Consider the following 19793-nt stretch of genomic DNA (forward strand, 5'->3'; position numbering starts at 1 on the left):
TCTACGTGTTTTTTAAATCCTATCCCTGACCATCAAAACGGATCACAAGCAGATTGCACTCAAGTTTGAAGATAACCTCAGGTAACTTTCTGTGTCCTCATCCTTTGATCTAATGAGCTCCTAGGGTCCTGGATACAAATCAGATTTTTGCTCATGTGTACTCAACGTAACATTGCCAATGTGTTTTAACCCTCTGCAGTTCTGTGAAAAAATATTGTTCCTTACCATCCCCTTGGTAACACAATGGTGTGGGTATGTCAGTTAAATGGAGCAGGAGGGTGCCCTGCGTGATCTTTTCAACTACTGTTAAAACACTCCCTCCCTTTATTACATCTTATTTCCTTATATTTAGCTGGTCTATGAATCTGTGCTTATCTATGTAATTACCTAATAAGCACATAACCAATAGGAAAACACACATGCGTGCACACACACATGCGCACATACACACACATGAACTATAATACCTGGAGAAGTATGGCACATTCTGCAGAAAGTCAATAAAGATCCATTTCATTGGAAATGAAATCAAAGGGAGGAAAAAGTCAGAATTCTTCATATGCATCTGTCACAGAGAGTTTCTAGCCCTAGGTATACATACAGGGCATGCTATGTGAGAACACATACAGTACATATTTAGAGACAATTCTCATTTAATTTAGGCCCTAGGCCTAAGACCCTAGCTAATTTACAAGGCTTCTCTAGGAAAGACACAATTTTAGGAATGACAATAAGTCTATGGCATTTGTTTTTCCTGCAGTGGAAGCTATAACATATTCCCACCCTTCAAGAGAAGCCAAGATTGATGACTTGGGAGGTTTGCTGGTTAGTGCTTTTTTATTTCTTCCTTTCTTTTATTCAGCTCCCTTTGTACCCTGCCTGGCAAAATTCTCAGCAGTCAAGGAGAAGATAGCAATAGAGCTGCCCTTGAGCCAAGTTTGTAAATCCTACTGGGAAACCACCTCGTGCTGTCAGATGATGTGGTTTTCAGACACGTCTATACAGACTATTTGAATTAAAGACCAACTCCAGACTTGATGTTGCTGAGCTCCTCAGCTCCATCTTGCCATCCTGATTGATCGAGGAGATGGGTCTATAGTTAAAGTGGCATAGCACTTTGAGGGTTTGTCATTAGAGCACACTGCTTTCTCTTTGGAAGGTAACTTCTTGCTTGGCTAGGTTATAGAAGCTAAGGAGTGACGTCAAGATGTTGTCTGGCCAGAATTTGCAGATAACCATAGAACTCTTCTCCTCCATCAGGCATGGATTTAGCCTCCTTTAGTTCCTGCAGTGACACAGGAGCCTCCAAATACCAAATTATTATCAGGCGATCTTGGGGGAACCTCTGGGCCCTGCAATAAAGTAGACAGACTTGCTATTGGAACGTGCTTGGGAGCAATTCAGCCCTGTTCAGATTGCTCTAAAATCCTGCAAACCATCTCTAAACTTGGTAAATGAAAATTTGACAATGCTCCTGACAGTTGAGAAGTACTTCTGGGGATATAATTGATTAATATCCCTCACTTAAATGATCTTACATATCATATAAAGTCTGGTTTTGCTCATTTTTTTTGTCTGTTTGTTGTTTATTTTTAAAGCAAAATTACATAAGTATGGAGGCCAAGTAATTTTTGAAAAGACACTTCTAAGCACTGTCTGTCAAATAAAGTATTTGCAATGATTGATCATTAAGGTCTAACTCAGGGTTATCAGACAGGTGATGGACTGTGGACCACCAACTCAGTCTGGTGTCACTCATTATTCCCACCCAGTGTTTTAAATCTTAGAAAACTCACATAATATTTTATGTGAATAAATGACTTTTCTCTCTAAAAAAAATTGGAGTATCTGGTAATACCAGGCTATGTTCCAGCAGGGCCTTCACAATGTCATATCTTTCTGATATGACCAGTTTCTCATATTGACCTGCATAATCCTGTTCATATTTGGGGTTTAAGACCCTTGCTCTAAGCTATCCTATTACAGTGTATTATAATTATACAATGATATCTTTCACCATTTGCCTCCCCGACAAGACTCTCTGAAGGCAAGGAACACGCCATCATTATCACCAAATCCGCAGTTCCTAGCACTGTAAGTGTATTATGGGTAGTAAATACATATTTAATAAACTGAAATTCACCTTCTATATGAGATTCTTACAATTCAGTAAAATAAGCCTGGGGCCCCTCTTTTTTTGTAAGATCATGCATATATTTGAATGCCAACATCTTTGGGTCGAAGGTAGATTTAGGAAAGAGAAGTAAATATGCTTGTGGCCAAGCCCCTGATAGGCCCAGAGGTGGGTGGTATACTGTCCATGTAATTTTGCTTTAAGCACGTGGAAAAGTTCTAAACTCCTTCTGAGATGATCTTAAATCTGTTTTTCAGATGTAACCTATCCAACGTCTTTGAAGACTCCTTCTCTAAAGGTTCTTTAGAGTTTAGTCATAAACATATTCAATAGGAATCACTTAATTGAAAACTAATGTCCCCAAATTGTATAAACTTATAGCAACAGATTCCTCAGTAGATCAGATCTATGCATTTCAAAATATTTTAATTTCTGGATGACTACAGTTAGAATGTTCAAAAACTAAATTTTTTGTCAAAAGATTATTCCTGCTAAAATTGTTATACAAATCTGTTTAAATTGGCTAAGTGTTATTAAAAATATGTCTAATAAATGAACTATTAGGTAGGCAAGTTTAGTATAAATAGAGCCAATGAAAGTGCCAAATGCTAAATGCACATTCCAAATGCTTTACTTTTTACAAATCTGTTAGTAATTAATATTTCAGTAATATATATCGACATCTAGTCAACATCTGGCCAACATCAAAGGTACATTATGTCTCCTCCTATGAAGTAATAATTCAACAGATATTGTTTCTGCTCTCTAGGAGCTTACAGTCTAACATAAACAAGACTACAAAAATCATACACAAAGAGTGGTGGTACTCTTAACAAAAGGCAACAGATACACTGAAGATAAAGGGGAAGAATATGAAGTAAAGAATGACACTTAAGGAAGACTGAAGGTAAGGAGATAAGTAAATTGCTTCTTAATTCCCATTTCTTTGAAAAAGGATTTACGAAAAATGTATGACTTTAAGTGTTCTTCAAATCATGAAAGAGCATATGGCTTGAAGCCTAGAAGAAGAAAAAAATTCTTCTGTTGTAAGATACTGAGTGACTGAAAATATTGAGCTAACTGAGGATACTTGGGTAAAGGGGTCCAGCAAGACTTTCTGAGAAAGAAACCAAACTGGAGAATCAATGGTCTGGCACCCTCTGGTAGAGAACAGAAACAGAGGAGGCTTCCTCCTCAACTCTATTGCAATTCCTTCTAAGTGCAAGAAGTATAGAGTGGCTAAGCCACAAGGACTCCTTCAAAATAAATAAAAATGTCTAATTAAAAACCTTTGCAAATATCTCCAGGTTAAGAAAATGACCTTCGGAAGTTGTCTTGTGAGATTTCTAAGAGAAGAAAGCATTTCTAGATAGAACCACAGACTGACTCGGCAGCCATCTAGATCACTTTCTTCTATAGGATCTCATTCTTTTGTTTGCTTGCTTGCTTGCTTGTTTGCTCATTTGTTAATTTTCTCTTATTGGATTTGTTGAACTGATACTATCTACTTGATTATTCATCTTTATTTCTTCTCCATCAACAAAGGGGAGCAAAGTTTTGAGGACAGGTGGATTTTAGTCAACCTCGATTATAATACAGCTTCAGGCTAACTGAAGTACATTATTCAGCCTGATACTGGCAGTGACAGGAGTGTCAAAGTACTCTGTTCCTAGGGGGAACAATCAAAATGATAACAGATTCTCCTATCACAATATCTTGCTTTAAGTCAATATTTGACTGCTATGCATGCAGAGTATTTCAAGTACTTATGGAGGATGCTTTTCTCAACAAAGAATGCACATTTTTAAGCAATGCCTCCACACATCTTGTTCAAACCATAATGACAGTATCAGAATTTAAAATACCTTGATTTAAATTAATATATTTTACTTCAAGAAGCTCAATTTTCTTCAATCTGCTCAATTTTCTCAATCTTTCTTCTATTTATCTTGTCATATTACATAGTCAACTGAAATCTATGGTGGGGTTCAGTCTCACATATTGCAAGCTTATAATTCTGTTCTTCCTAACAATTAAACTTAAAGCCACCATCAAACATACCTTGGGATAAATTTGAATAAGTAGAAGGAAATAACATGTGTTTTATCATGTGTGAACAAATATGACATTTATTGCTAAGCCTCCTTAACCCATGAGAGTCTCAGTAGGAAGTTAGTGTCCACATGCTAACCTTGCAATAGTCCTACCTCACCTCTGAGGCAGTGCAGGATAACAGTATTTAAGGTGGAATTAGAATATGCAAATAGAAGGTACCCATTATTCATTGTCAGGGAACCCCTGGGACCTGAGTCACCTAATGTTCTACCTTCATAGTCCCTTATTCATGCATGAAGGAAGGCCTGGAGTTCCAATGACACAGTCTTTGTTCATTTTGGTTTTATTTTGTTGTTATTCTTAAGGCTGTGCTCTACTTTTTTTATATATATATTTAAGCAATGGCTCAAGAAAATAGAGTAAGAGTCTCTGTAATAAATATCAAACTTTCAATAGAGGCAAATGGGTTAATATGGTTCTGAAAAATATTAGGCAACATACTTAACGCGTCTGTTTGCTATCACAGCATCACAAGTTTTACGCTGAGAACTAGGACTGAACAAAGAATACAGAACTACCAGAATTGATTCCACCTGTGTGCAACATAGCACCTTGTGACTATCTATAATGTATATTTTAATGATTTTCAATAAACTAAATTTAAATCCCACCAACTGCCTGTCTTCTGTAAATGATATATGTGCATACTTCCAGTTTCTTCCTCTATCTTTTCCATGATAAGCATGCTTTGGTTCCAACTTCATGTTGACAAATGATTTTGGAAAATGGATCCCAAGAGAAACCAGCAACTGCTCATAGTCCCAAGCACAGCAGGAGATATGCCCTGAGAATTCCATAAACAACAAACTAAAGAATTTATTCCATATTCCCAAAGCCCCAAGAATCCTCAGATATTTCACTGCCCTACTCCTCCAAACCATCTTTGTCAAGTACTCTGATAAACACACTTGTAGAGACAGCTATGTAGCAAATGGGCCAATAAGTATAAACAGCTGTACTTACATGTGTCTGGCTTGAGCTGACTGTTGGTGATGCCAAAGTACTGGGGATTTTCAATGACAGGGATCTTGGTCATTCCAATAATGACTGCATCAGGGCCACCCTCTGAAGATGACGGGGTATTACTCCCATTGGAGATGTGATGGAGTGGGCTGGCAGAGTCATCATCATTGCTGATAACTGAAGCTGGTCCTGGAGTTGGAAAAAATACATAGTCTCCTGTAATTTTTAATGCCCTGGTTAAGTTGTAACTCACATACATAAAATGCATCCATTTACAATGTATAATTCAGGGAGTTTTAGTATACTTGGAGAGTTGTGCAACCATCACTACATACTAATTTTAAGATATTTTCATCATCCCAAATTGCTGTCATTCCCCATTCTCCCCACTCCCAGCCCTAAGCATTCATACATTTACTTTCTATCTCTATGAATTTACTTATTTTGAAATTTCATATAAATGGAATCATAATAGTAATGTTTCAGGACAGACTGTTTTCACTTAGAATAATGTTTTTAAGGTTCATTCACATTGTAGCATGTGTCATTATTTTGTTATATATATATATATATATATATATATATATATATATATATATATATATATATATATATATATATAGCATATATAACTATATATGCTACCTTTTGTTGATCCATTCAGCAACTGATGGACGTCTGGGTTGTTTCAATTTTGGGGCTATTAGGACTAATACTGCTATGAACTTTCATGTATAAGATTTTGTGTAGACATGCATTTTCATTTCTCTTTGGTGGACTTGCTGGATCATATTGTCGCTCTCTGTTTAACTTTTTGAGGAACCACCAAACTGTTTTCCAAAGTAGTTGTGCTATTTTATATTCCCACCAGCAATGTATGAGTGCTCCAATTTCTGTACTTCCTTCTTCTATAATTTAATACACCACTTCCTCTCTGTTCTCTGAACATCATTAGAACACTCACTCTTTGAAACTCCCAGACTCAATCTAAGCTCCTGATTCACAGTGTACTGAAAGATGTACTCAGGACTCAAAGATCTGAGTTAATTTCTCCACTCTTTGGACAAGTCACTTACCTTCTTTGTACCTCTGCATCCACTTACATTTGTAAAATGTGCAAAATGCTATTAGTTTGTTATTTTATTAGACTACTGATAGTGAAAATGCATTATAAATTTACATGTGCTTTATGAGTATAAATTGTTACTACGTTTTCCTAAATGAACTTACAACAGGTGGACTAGAATTACATTGCACTGCCCTATGACTCTGTTCTTCTCTCTGTATATTCTATCTGTACCTGTACCACGTTTGCCTATGAGCTAATGACTCAATCCCACAGCAATTTATCTGTTTGGCCTTTAGCTATAATATTACTTATTTATAGAGTCATTCCATGGATGTCTGGGTACTAAAACAATAACCATAGCACTTTTCATATGATACTCTTAACTTTGTTGTCCAGACTCTCAGAATGTCAATGCCGATAAATATGGACTACTGTGTCTTGTCTGAACCATTTATCCATTGACCACTAAATCTATACTGTTGCAACCAAAAATAGATTTATGAATATAAAGGTTTATATGAAAGCATAAAAATAATTAAAATTTTGGTGGCTTATGGCTGACATCCATCCATGAAAAGTAGACAAAGCCACCTAGACATACATTTATGACACATGCTTTGCAGTGTCCTGAATGGGTTCAGGGTTCCAGAGAAAGCAACTGCTGGCCAGGACTACTGGCATAAGCCAAGAGAAAGCTAGGAGGGGAAGGATAAGGAGGAAAGACAAAAAAGGAATACAGTGACAAGGCAGGATTGAATACACAGCCAAGGCAACTGCGTATGAGGGAAAGGCAAGTCTGAATCACTACTTTCTGAACAAGAGGAAGTGTCTTCATCCAAGCCCCAGGATACATGTTTCAGCACCTCCAATCCATTCTTTACCTCTCCCCTCACACAACTATTTCACCGAGAAGCCCCACAATTCTCAAAACAAAAGCTGCTGTGCCTCACATCTTTAAATCTTCCCTGAAATATCATAGTAATCTATCTCCCAACTCAAGATTCATTTTCCCCCTCAAATGGGGATTATCACAGTATATAGTGATAACAATTGAACCTTTCCCAGCTAGCTGAATCTTAAACAAACTATGCAGGAGGCAGCCAACTGCCAGTATAGGTAATTCTTTAAAGCGTTCTCTCAAGGGGATGTACATTTAAGATGCCTTTAATGATACACTCTGGCTTAATTCTGCAAACAAGTCCTCACACAGCCAGTTTAGAAGCCACAGCACACTCAAAGCAAAGGCAATCGCCCCAATTGTGCTCGTCTTGAGCCTAGCCCTAGCTCATCGGCATTAGTAAAGTGTGGAAATTCTGCCAAGAATAAAGACAAGTTCTCTCTAATATCCTTAACCATCCCTGTTTTATTATTTTCTTCCTGGCAGGCCTAGATCATCCAGAGCTTAAACCCAGAGATGGAAAATACAAATGGGTTGTGCTCAGGTTTCTACCTCTTGTGCATAAAACCTTCCCCCCACTGATTCCCTCACTCTGTTCCCAGTGCACTGCCCCCCTTTTTGTGGTTACCCAGGTAGGCTACTGCCTGAGCCTTCCTAGCAGTCAAGGTCACACATTTCTCAATAGACTCCAGGCTGCACGTTATCCCTCAGAAATACAGGAATGGTTGCGGTCAAATATCCCACACACTGTCAGAAGGCCAGCGATCTCTGTTTCTGGAACCCCTGCAGTGAATAGAAACACACTGACCCCAGTTGTCTTCATCTCTGATTCTTTTGGCCCAGATCAGACTATTAGCATTCCCACAGTATGTCATCAATTTGGAGGAGGTCAATACCTAGCAGACAACATTGAGATTCCTCCAGGAATCCAGGCTCTGAATCATCTTCCACGGACACAGTGGGGCCCTAACTTAAAGAGTTCAAGGGAGAGACTTGCTCTTCATGTCCCTTCCTCCACCAAGAGCCACCCTTTCCTTCCCCTGGCCTCCCTGATTGAAACCCCTGACTCTTCAGATAAAAGAAAACAGGCTCTCTTTTGGGGGCCTGGGGAGGGGCTGGATTTTTTAACGTATGGGAGCAGGATAACGTACCAGAGGTAATTTTTCAAAAGCCTTTTCACTTTGCCAGAAGGTTGCTGTTGACAAATATGACCAACATATAAACCTCTACCATTTATCAATTGGAATATTAATTCCAGGGCTGTTTTCTCCATTATTGATGCTCCGAATCCTGGAAGATTGATGTGGCTTGCCAGGCTGCAGGGATTCAGCCCATTTTTCTAGGAACATTTTGATCTAATGGAGCTCAGCAAAGTTAGGAAGGAGGGAGAAAAAGAGCTCTCAGCGGGGACAATGAATGTCTATATAATTTGACAGCAGCCTGTCTGTGCATGTCACGCGATGTGTCATTGTATGTCTGTGCACGTGCTTGAGAAGACGTGATGAAAAGACAGCCAGAAGAGTCAGGGGCACATCACAGTGTGATGAGAAATTCATATGAGGACTTGAGAAAATGTCTTACAAAATTAATAAAAAGTTTTAAATTGCTGGGTATGTGCAATTTGCTGAGTTTCAGGTAGAGAGTTCTAATTACTGGGAGCTGACAAATAGGAGTATGCCTGGAAACATCTTTTGCCTATTTTTCTTTTCATATGTCTTGACTTCAAAGAGGCATTTGTCTTTTATCAGAGCTGCTGGGTAATGTATCCTGCATCTCTGACTTCACAGACCCTTCTAAGCCTAACTTAGGCTCATTTCCCTGTGCTAGGAATCAATGAAGGTCATCTGGGAAAGGGGTTTCATCTCTCAGGACGAACAATACCTTCAAGGCGCGGGGAGAGATTCTTGTTCCTGAGCAGCTGGATGAAGCATGTCTTTTGTTTTCTATATTCTCATGCTTCAATATCTTGATGACACTGGAGTGGCTGCACTGCCCAGGGTTAGCCAGTTCCAACAGGGAATACAGAATTTGCCTCTGAGTGTGCCTGTCATATACAAACCAACTAACCCATAATCTATACACCCAGCCACATTCTTTATCAAGCATTCATGCCCCAGGCCATCGTCCATGGGCCTCATTATCCCAGAGCCACTGAAGTTCCTCAAACCATTGGATCCTAAACCTGCTAACCTGCCTAAACGTGCTAACCTCGCCTAAATCTGCTAACCCCGCCTAAAACTGCTAACCTGCCTAAACATGCTAACCCCGCCTAAACCTGCTAACCCTGACTAAACCTGCTAACCTGCCTAAACGTGCTAACCCCCCCTAAATCTGCTAACCCCGCCTAAATCTGCTAACCCCGCCTAAAACTGCTAACCCCGCCTAAACCTGCTAACCTGCCTAAACGTGCTAACCCCCCCTAAATCTGCTAACCCTGACTAAACCTGCTAACCTGCCTAAACGTGCTAACCCCGCCTAAATCTGCTAACCCCGCCTAAAACTGCTAACCTGCCTAAACGTGCTAACCCCGCCTAAACCTGCTAACCCTGACTAAACCTACTAACCCTGACTATACCTGCTAACCTGCCTAAACGTGCTAACCCCGCCTAAACCTGCTAACCTGCCTAAACGTGCTAACCCCCCCTAAATCTGCTAACCCTGACTAAACCTGCTAACCTGCCTAAACGTGCTAACCCCCCCTAAATCTGCTAACCCTGACTAAACCTGCTAACCTGCCTAAACGTGCTAACCCCCCCTAAACCTGCTAACCTGCCTAAACGTGCTAACCCCGCCTAAATCTGCCTACCCCGCCTAAACCTGCTAACCCCACCGCACCCCGCCCTCCCCGAGGAAACCACTATAAAGGCTCCTGTCCACGTTTGCCCCCACTCCCCTGCCTCCTGACTGGTGCAGGTGCTTCCCCTGGTGGCCCCCCTGCAACAGGCTGAGTCCTCTTCTCTTGGGAGCTATGAATAATGAATTATCTTTCCATCAATGGCAGTCGTCTCCTGACCTATGGGCCTCGCCACACCTGAATAATAATAACCAAACCAACATTTTAAAGCAGCAGCACCGCTAATGATCTGTGGCTGAAAGACCAGTTCTGAGGAATTCCTTCCACTGTGGCCTACAAGGGTGAAGTCCTGTTACTGAAGCTTTCCAGGAACGAGCACCTCGCTGCAGGGCAAAGGGCCTGAACAAATGTTTATGGGGTTCCGGCGACTTACTGTTTAGTGGCAGGAACACCCCATCCCACAGCACTGTTGTGGGAGAATTGATCACCCAACTCCACCTGCCACCTACCCCCCCCACACACACACACACACGGCACAGGCCATAAAACGGGGCATCTTCAAGATTGCCCCACAAGATACTCTCTTGTCTCTTAAAATGACCATGACCACCTATTTCTGAAATTTTTCCTGGGGAGTCACGACAAATCCTGAGGTGGCTAAGCTCAATGTTCCAACTTTGCCACAGCCCCACTTTCCCTTTGCTGGTGAAGGGCTTTTCCCTTGGAATTCGGGGGGCTCCTTCAGGGTCAGACTGACTGCTGTCCAGCTCAAAAATGGAAATGAGACAGGGTCCCTCATGAGAACAGAGGAACACACATGGGGTGGATGGCTCAGAACCGAAAGGTTCTGTGACACTGGTACATCTCTCTCACTTTGCAAGTTTACCTACAGCCGACTTTGCAACAAAAAGACACTAATCAACGGATGTTCAAGATGGCTGAAGCTAGGAAATGCACACACAAAATGGAAGAAGTTCTGACTTACTGTGCTTCCTAAAGCAATTCCTATTTATTGTCTCTGTACCCACTGAAAATGCTGAACAAACTGGAGGTCCTGAGAGATCACACCTGATTTCCATCGTAGAGATGAGACGCATTATCTGCACTCATTTGCTAGTTATAAGTTCTGCTTTTCAATTGTCAACACAATTGCAAGGAACTGAATGCAATCAAACACAAATCATAGTGTCTGGATGTTAGTCTTTTTTTTTTTTTTTGAAAGAGAAATGGTCATAAAGGGACAGCTGATTTACTAATTCAGAAATTTATACATCCTGGCCAATGAGAAAAAGTTAAAGCCCATACTTTTCCAGACTTGAATATTTAGCCAACTTTGCTATGCTTGGAACTGCAGTATAATTGTATTTTATTTTCTTAACCTTCTAACAATGCATCAGCAACCTTGAACTGGATGACAGCTGACGTGTCCCCATAGGGTAAAAACAAGTCAAATTAAAAAATACAGGATCATTTACTGAATTCAATTAGCAACAGTAATGCCTTTTCTGGAAACATTCTAAGCCTCTTTCTTTAGCAAATCAGAAACCAGGAACACACAAAAATGAATCAGGGGTCAGCAAGTATGAAGAGAGCTAAGCAGTTTCATCTGAATCAAACACAAGCTCATTTTTAGTTATCCAAAGAAGGAATAACTACTTACCAACACCTTGTCTTGATTTTACTTGCCCAAATCCAAACCATGAGAAATCTGAAAACCACAACAAAACATAAAATAAACTTCGAAAGAGAAGCGTAAACCAGAGGTATTCAGCACTGTTTCTAGCGAAATAACTCCAACTCCCTCAGAAACCTCTGTCGAGGACCAAAGCTTCCTCTTAAATGCCCAACCCCTGGATTTTGTGTAAAGATGTATTTTTCATCCTGAGAACATGAAAGTTCAAGTCCACTAAGGGATAGTAATGTGTCTTCAAGAAAGATGACCAAAACCCAGGGTTAAAAGTTCTGAGCAGTTTTCTTTCTCACTTTCTCTCTTCCACCAAAGTATGGAATCTAACAGAGGAGTGGCAGGGTGAAAACACGCAATGCATCTCACAAATGCACTGTGGTTCTGAACCTCCGCCATGTGGAAAAGATAGTAAGAAAAGAGAGCAGATCTTTTCTGGAGCCGAGATAGGCAGTAAAAAGGAACATGAAGTCCCGTGGGAGAACCGACACTGGGCTGGATGGGGATTCAAGAGAAAAACCAGGGAATCACTTCTACACGGATCCCACAACTGCCTTATTCTGCGACGGTGGGCAGCTCACAGCAGACCTGTGCCTCTTACAACGCAAGGCTCTGCTGGCATGCTTAAGAAAAGGTCTGCCAGACATTTGGAGGTCCTCCAGTGAATAAAACCCCAGTGAAATGTATGTCTGTTTTCTGGGCCTGACTGTTCCCTTCTAGGTAATGTTCACTAGATTCAAAGTGACTTCTGCACAGTAGGGACATCCCTGGATACAAGGCTAATAATGGAGCCCAAGAAGTAAATGGATGTCGCAGCTTTTTAAATCTGTGGTGATTTTTACAGGAATTTAGGATAAAAAGTTATGGAGAAGAAGAGCCAATTTAAACAAAGCAATGTATATAAAACCCATTACACACTCAAGAATGCCTTACAAAGTTGTTATCATGATTACTATTTTTTTTTCAAGTATATTTAGCCCTTCCTTCCTGGTATTCTAAAACTTCCACTCTCCACACTCTCAGCCGATTTTTCCTTCTGATTTATAGTCCTTTGAACACTTGCTTCCAGGTTTTAGAAGACGGATGAAGGTCTGGCCTCTATCCAATGCCAAATAAAGATTCCTTTGCACAGAGACAGTGAACCTCATTCACAAGGCCCTCGGTCTAGCGAGGCAGGGCTGTGCCTGCGGGTTTCCTAACTACGACTAATCCCTCTCAAAACAGAGTGCATTTTCCCACTGATCACTTTTTGTTTTCTACATTTGTTTGATTTACATAGTTTCAATGAAACCGTAGATTGTATTTTTAAGACTGTTTTTTTCCACTTGAGCATTTTTTTCAGAATCATGTTTCCATCTTACAGAAAGCCCCCTGAAGAGCAATGCCCTAGCAGCCCCTCACTGAGTTACACTTCAGGTTATTTTCCATGATTAACTATAATAACACAACTGCAAAGAACATCTCTACAAGTGTTAGGTGCCCCTATCCCCATTTTTAAAACTCAAGGTAAATCTTAGAATCGGAATGATTGAGTCAAAAGGGATGAATATTGTTAGGGTTCTCTACACGTGTGATCAAACTGCTTTCTCACTGTATCCAGTCTTACTGTCACCAACAGTGTCTGAGAGGGCAGGAGTGTATTTCCAATGGGATAGCTAAGCGTGAACCATTGCTTACTCTTGTCCTTTCGATTGATACGTCTCCACCTAACTGAACAGAGACCTGGCAATGACCCAGCCCTGCCCTGTGCCACATACAAGACTCATACTCCATGTCTCCTGGGCTGGTGTTTGGCATGGGTGCAGGAAGAAGGGCTACAGGTATGGAAATAATTAGATTAAGGCAGATATCACATGTGCGGTCATGATACTTCTCCAGGTGCTTCCCCCACCCATACACTTCTCCCCTGGTCCTCAGCCAAACCCTGTAATATATTATCCTCTGTTCATTGACAAGGAATTCACACTCAGAGAGGCTGATAGACTTAGCAAAGGTCACAGCTCACAGGGACTCAGCCTTCTGATGCCAAATCCAAGGTTTTATATTTATTCTTTCATAGTTGCCTTTCCAAAAATAGCCAAAATTAGTCAAAGTTTATGACATTACAATTAGGATTCAATATTATATATTAAAAGAACACTGTAAGTAGTCATTTATTCTCTCAACAGGCATAGCAGAGGATTTAGAGAGAAATAAGCTGCATGGCCTGCCCTCCAGCAACTTACAATCAAAGATCAATTACCCCAGATGTGTGCCCAGGGTGTATGAGACTCAAGGGAAGGGCATCTATCCAATTCTGGGGAGGGCAGTCAAAGCAAAGTTCCCTGGCTTCTGGACAACCGGTTAGAATTAGCCAAGAATTGGGAGAAGCAGAGGGGGCATTCTCAGTGTAAGTAGTCCAGTCATGGCTAGCATGGGCACCCTGTTTGTGTCAAGGGGCTGATGCAGCTGGACAGGGAAATGAGAAACAAAATAAGGACCAGGCCAAGAGTTTAAATTTTATAGATAGCACTCCCCCCCCCCCAAAAAAAAGGAAAAAAGTCTCATGCTAGGCAATAATATGATCAAGATTAGTTTCAGAAAAATCACTTTGGCTCTAGAGTACAAACAAGATTATAGAAGGGAAAGATTGAAGGCAAGAGACTGGTTAAGGAGGCTGCTAGAGAAATCAAGACAGGAGAGAACTGTGGCATGAACGAGGTTCTAGGGAGGTGGGATGGGGAAGAGAAGGAGATGTCTGTCAGGCATGTTTAGGGGGATGGGACAAGGTGATTGACTGCAAGTTGAGGGGAGTGTGGAAGTGAACAATGAAGGTTAGGGGTTTGGGCAATGAAACATATGGTGATGCTACACTTAGGACACATTTCTTGTTTGGGCACATACAACATCCTGTTTTGCAGAAACAAATGAAAGGGCATCAAACTGAGGCTAACTTTGGACCAACTTATTCCTAAATTGCTAAAAGATTTACAAGTTCTCTCTAATAGTAAAACAATTATTCTGCAAGATGGAATACAATCTTCTTGACCGTACCTCAGAGTACTTGGAAAATTTAACAGACCAGAGTAGCAAAGTCACACTGGCATCTGGCCCTCTCCCCACCCCAGAAGCTGTCCCCTGTCTGACAGCACTTTCTTGATGGATTTAAGCAGTAGTCTCAAAACCTTAATACTATATTTCACTGGCAAAAATTTCCCACAAGGCCAAAAAGAAACAATTTCTCAATTTCCTGTGAGGTTTCACCCACTGGGAGTCGAGTCCTGCCAAACATTCTTTTATATGCTGTTTAATAAGAGACACTTTATTCACTGAAAAATAAAGGACTCCTTCAAAAGCAAATGTCATTGCAGTGAGCTTAAAGGAACTCCTCCTTTTGGAATCTAGACCAACAAAGATTCTGAATTATAAAATTAACCAATGAAATCCATCTGACATGGAAGAAATTTCAATCCTCCCTGACCAGAGAAGAGAAATGTACTTTTTTAAAAGGCCCATTAACATATTAACAACTCTTAAAATGGGACTTCAACTAAATAAAATAAATTGCAGTAAAGATTACATTTCAAACATCTCCCAAAGAAAAGAGCTAAAATTTAGGGGGTTGGAAAGGCATATATATGATGCCAGCGAGAGATTCAGAGGGAGGAACAACAAACAGGCAATGTGGGGAAATCTAATCTTCCCTGTGGATGCTAATTCACACAAACAGTAACTGAGACTGTAAGAAGGATTCTGGTCACCAGAGAAGGCAATTTCTGGATTCTGGATTTTCTTTTTCTTTTTAAAGTTTCAGAAAAATCACTTAAGTATATCAGGAGAAAGATCAGCTTCCCTTCCTTTTAACTCTGGAAAAATTAAAATTTGCGTTGTTCTCAAATGTGATTTCTTTATAATTTAAAGCAAGACTCACCACCTTCCACCCCCAAATGTAATTTCTTTGTATTTTAAGTTAAGACTCACCACCCTCCATCCCCAAGAAAAGCATCTCTAACATTCTAATGGAATCAAATGGGAAAGTATGACTCACTATGAGAAATGTACTTCACCTCCAACTTCTGATGGCCATGCCCACTCCCTACAGGACACGTGAAAAAGGAGCTCTCTGGGCTGCCTTTGCTGCAGGGAAAGTGCGGACTAGACAGTGTCAAGGCCAGAGTAGACACTCAATAAGTGGAGTAGTCAATTGCCTGTTACCTAAAACAAAGAGCTAAGAGGACTGGTCATTGGAGTGGAGGGGAAATGAATGCAATGGATGCTTTGCTGACAATATAAGCATCTTCTTTTCCAAAGGACACACAGTCAGAGTGAGTAATAGTTTGCTTCAAATTAATTTCAGTTCCACAGGCCACTGAACAGTGTAGTTTGGGGCCAAGTTTCCACTTCAATTTTATCTTAATCCTTCACTTAAGGACACAACATTTATGTAAGTACTGTATCCACTGACCAGGAAGTGGGCTTGCTTTGAATTAAATTGGTTGTGGAAATTATGACACAAAGGATCCTGGAATCCTCCTGACCAACATTCATTGGCTTCATCCCTTCCCGTCCTTCAAACTCCAATGTATCTTATTATTACACTGTTCTCTAAGCAACACTGAACACCTACAATGCAAAAAATATAAAGAAAAGTACGTGTATTTTAACTCAAACTGCTAGCTGCTCTATGAACTCTTTGTTTTCCTTTTTTTTTTTTTGCTTGGACCCACAGCTACACTACATTAATCAGCCCTCCTTGAAGTTAGTTGTGGCCATTGCATTAATTTATAGCCAAAGGACTGTGAGTAGAGCAATGGGTATCATTTCTGGGTCATTAAGACTTCCCATGTATGCTACCCCATGCTTTCTCCTTCTATTTATCCAAAGTGAAGACAATACTTACATCAAATTGGAAGTTATGACTTGAAGTTAGCAGATAAAACCTCTACTAATTCTCCCATTCAGCATACACAGTGTAGAAACTGAGTTATTCTACTAAGGTCTAATGAAGCTGAGCTATTTATCCTCCAACTCTCATTCATATGCAAAAAATAAACTATTGTGTTTGAACCATTATCCACTTTGGGATTTTTTTGTTACCATGGTAGAGAGCCTACCCTAACTGATACATACACACAATTATTTATTTATTTATTTATTTATTTATTTATTTATTTATTTGCATAGCCACTATGGAAAACAGTATGGAGTTTCTTCAAAAAAAATCTAAAAATAAAACTACAATATGATCCAGCAACTTCACTTCTGGTATTTGAAGGAAACAAAAATACTAACTTCAAAAGATATATGCACCTCCATGTTCATTGCAGCACTATCCACAATAACCAAGGCATGGAAACAACCTAAAACATGGAAGTGTCCATCAGTGGATCAATGGATAAAGAAAACGGGATATACGTGTGCAATGACATTTTCTTTAGCCATAATAAAAGAGGAAATCTTGCTATTTGAGACAACATGGATGGACCTTGAGGGCATTATGCTAAGTAAATAAGTTAGAGAAAAATGAATACTGTATCATCTTACTTACATGTGGAATCTAAAAAGAGAGAGAGGAAAGAAACCCTCAAAGATACAGAGAACATATTGGTGTTTGCCAGAGTTGAGGTGGGGGTGGATGAAATGGGTGAAGGGGGTCAAAAAGTACACGTGTCCACTGTAACATGAGTAAGTCCTGTGGTGTAATGTACAGCCTGGTGACTACGGTTAATAATACTGTATTGCATATTTGAAAGTTGCTAAGAGAGTAATCTTAACAGTTCTCATCACAAGAAAAAGAAATTTGTAACTATGTGTCGTGATGGATGTTAACTAGACTTATTATGGTGATCAATTTGTAATATATACAAATATAGAATCATCATGCTATATACCTGAAAATAATATTACATGTAAATTAGACCTTAAATAAATTTATTTATTTATTTGAGGTTTTATTAACTGACCCCAGATCTTCCCAATCCTCCATCAAAAATGTGAAACTGTGTATTCACATACATTTGCATTTTTCTGGAAAGTCCACAGATTCCATTAAATTTTCAAAGGTTTCTTAACTCCACAATGCTAAGACCACTGAAATATATATATATGGATGTTTTAGTGACAGAGATATACATGTATATGGATTCTGCATTTATATTCCATTTAATCGTGTTCCCAATCAATGGTTGATCTGGGTGCTGAGAACCAGCTATCATCTGTCATCTCGATTTCTGCAGCAGCCTTCTAAATCAATTCCTGCTCTATTCTTGCCTCCCCTAATCACTTCTCCACAGAGCTGCCAGAGTAATCATTTTCAAGTATATATCAGATTATTGCATTTCCCTGTTTAACATCCTTTAAAGGGTTCTCGTTGCATTTATTATAAACTTTTGATCATCACTGTAGAGTCCTGCATGACGTGGCCTCAGCCAGCCCACCCAATTCCCCCATCCCTCTATTTCATAAATAGCTACAGTGGCCCTTCCCTGTTCTTGCTCACTTTGCACTTTATCTTGCCTCTTCCCAGGATCATCTTCTTGGCTCTGCTATGCCTACCCACATCTCTTCCTTCACATTTCAGGTCAACTATCTCATCCTCTGGGAGGCCCCAACCTTGTCACTTTAACCAGAAGCTCTCTCAGCCTCTCTCCTCTCACAATCATCTAATCCTTCTCAATATGTGCCAGGAAATCTCCTTATGTATTTATCATGCATTGTCTGCATCCTTTACAAGAACTCAAGCTCTGGGAATTCATGACCGTCTTAGAGAAGACTCTCCCATAAACAACACCAATGCAATTCATGTAAAGGCAGTTTATGAGGAAGGGATCCAAGAAACACTAGAGGGGAATGAGCAAGTAACACGGGGTGAGGGGTAGCCTGTGATGGATATAATTTCCAGTAGATTACTCTGTGGACAGCTAAAATTCAAATTCCTGGGGAAACCGGAGAGATGATAAAGAATGCATCTCAGACATATCCCATCCAAAAATTGAGGAAGTTGGGTCACTGATCCTCCAATTATCACCTGTCATCTGGCTAAGGGGAAGCCCTCAGAATGTTATTGGTGCTTTTGGCATGACACCATGGGCACATACAGGACAGTAAGAGCTGAGAGGACATGGGTAGAGTACCAAACTATTTGCTCCAAGGATCTTGCCATTATATCCATCACTCCCTCTAGTGCCTTGCACAGAGCTTCAATAAATACTTGTTGAATGAATGAATTAGAACAGTTTTTAAAATGCATAATAATAGGAAGTCCAGGAAGTATAATGAAAATGACCATATTCAAATTATGCATCCAACATAAAACCACTATGCTTTGAAAATATGTTTGTTACCTTCCTGATTCATTTGTGGCACTCCAATGGAAGCTCACTGAAAACAGTCTTTAAAAGTGATCAATATTTAGAATCTAGCACCCCAGGTAGGAGTGTGAAATAAAGACGCTGGACTAAATATCAGATGGGACTGTATCTAGACACTGCAAGAAATGAACTGAATGACCTTGGGTGAGTCATTCTCCCCCCCCCCACCTCCCTAACAGACTTTGTTTCCCACTCCACGAAGACAGAGGTTGAGACATGGCACTGAAGGCCCATTCAAGCTCTAGCAGTGTATAGTACTAATCATTTGGCACATATGACTGAGAAGAGATTGCCATGTGGCCTTCTATAGCTTTCCAGGGTATTTTGGAAACCTGAGATCATATGCAATTTAAAGAAAAGCACTCAGTCAGCTGGCCTAGATTTTCTCCTGCTAACTAACACTCAGATGCTATGGGGGCACTATATCCTATCTTGAGAGAAGGACCCATATATGCTCTGCAACAGTTATATTAAAAAGCAGTCCTTATTAAATACTTGCTATACGCCAGGAACTGACTAGAGATTAGACATTATTTTAATCAGGGGAAATTGGTCAGCTTCCATTGTAGCATTAAAAAAATAGAAGCAAACTAAAGTCTTAAGTTTGAAAAAGTTCAGAAGGCTCGAGTAGGACTAGATTAAACCAGACTTGCTTGGAAGGTGGCAAAATATCCCAAACTCATATTTCAAACATTTAATTTTGAGAAAATAAAATGGCCAACTCCTTCACCTTTCATTTTGAACATATAGACTATTTCAAAGAAAATTCAGCTCATCTACATCTGAG

The 19793-nt window shown here is 40.0% G+C and overlaps 1 protein-coding gene across 1 annotated transcript in view; it reads right to left on the minus strand.

Annotated features, from left to right (window-relative positions):
- NTRK2 (neurotrophic receptor tyrosine kinase 2) overlaps nt 1–19793 on the minus strand; it is a 311995-nt gene that overhangs the window by 157405 nt on the left and 134797 nt on the right. Inside the window, 2 exon segments of the mRNA XM_066367881.1 lie at nt 5213–5401; nt 11634–11681. Of these exon segments, the coding sequence (XP_066223978.1) occupies nt 5213–5401; nt 11634–11681 (237 nt within the window).

This window comes from Saccopteryx leptura, chromosome 2, assembly GCF_036850995.1.
Source record: "Saccopteryx leptura isolate mSacLep1 chromosome 2, mSacLep1_pri_phased_curated, whole genome shotgun sequence".
In the NCBI taxonomy this organism is placed as follows: domain Eukaryota; kingdom Metazoa; phylum Chordata; class Mammalia; order Chiroptera; family Emballonuridae; genus Saccopteryx; species Saccopteryx leptura.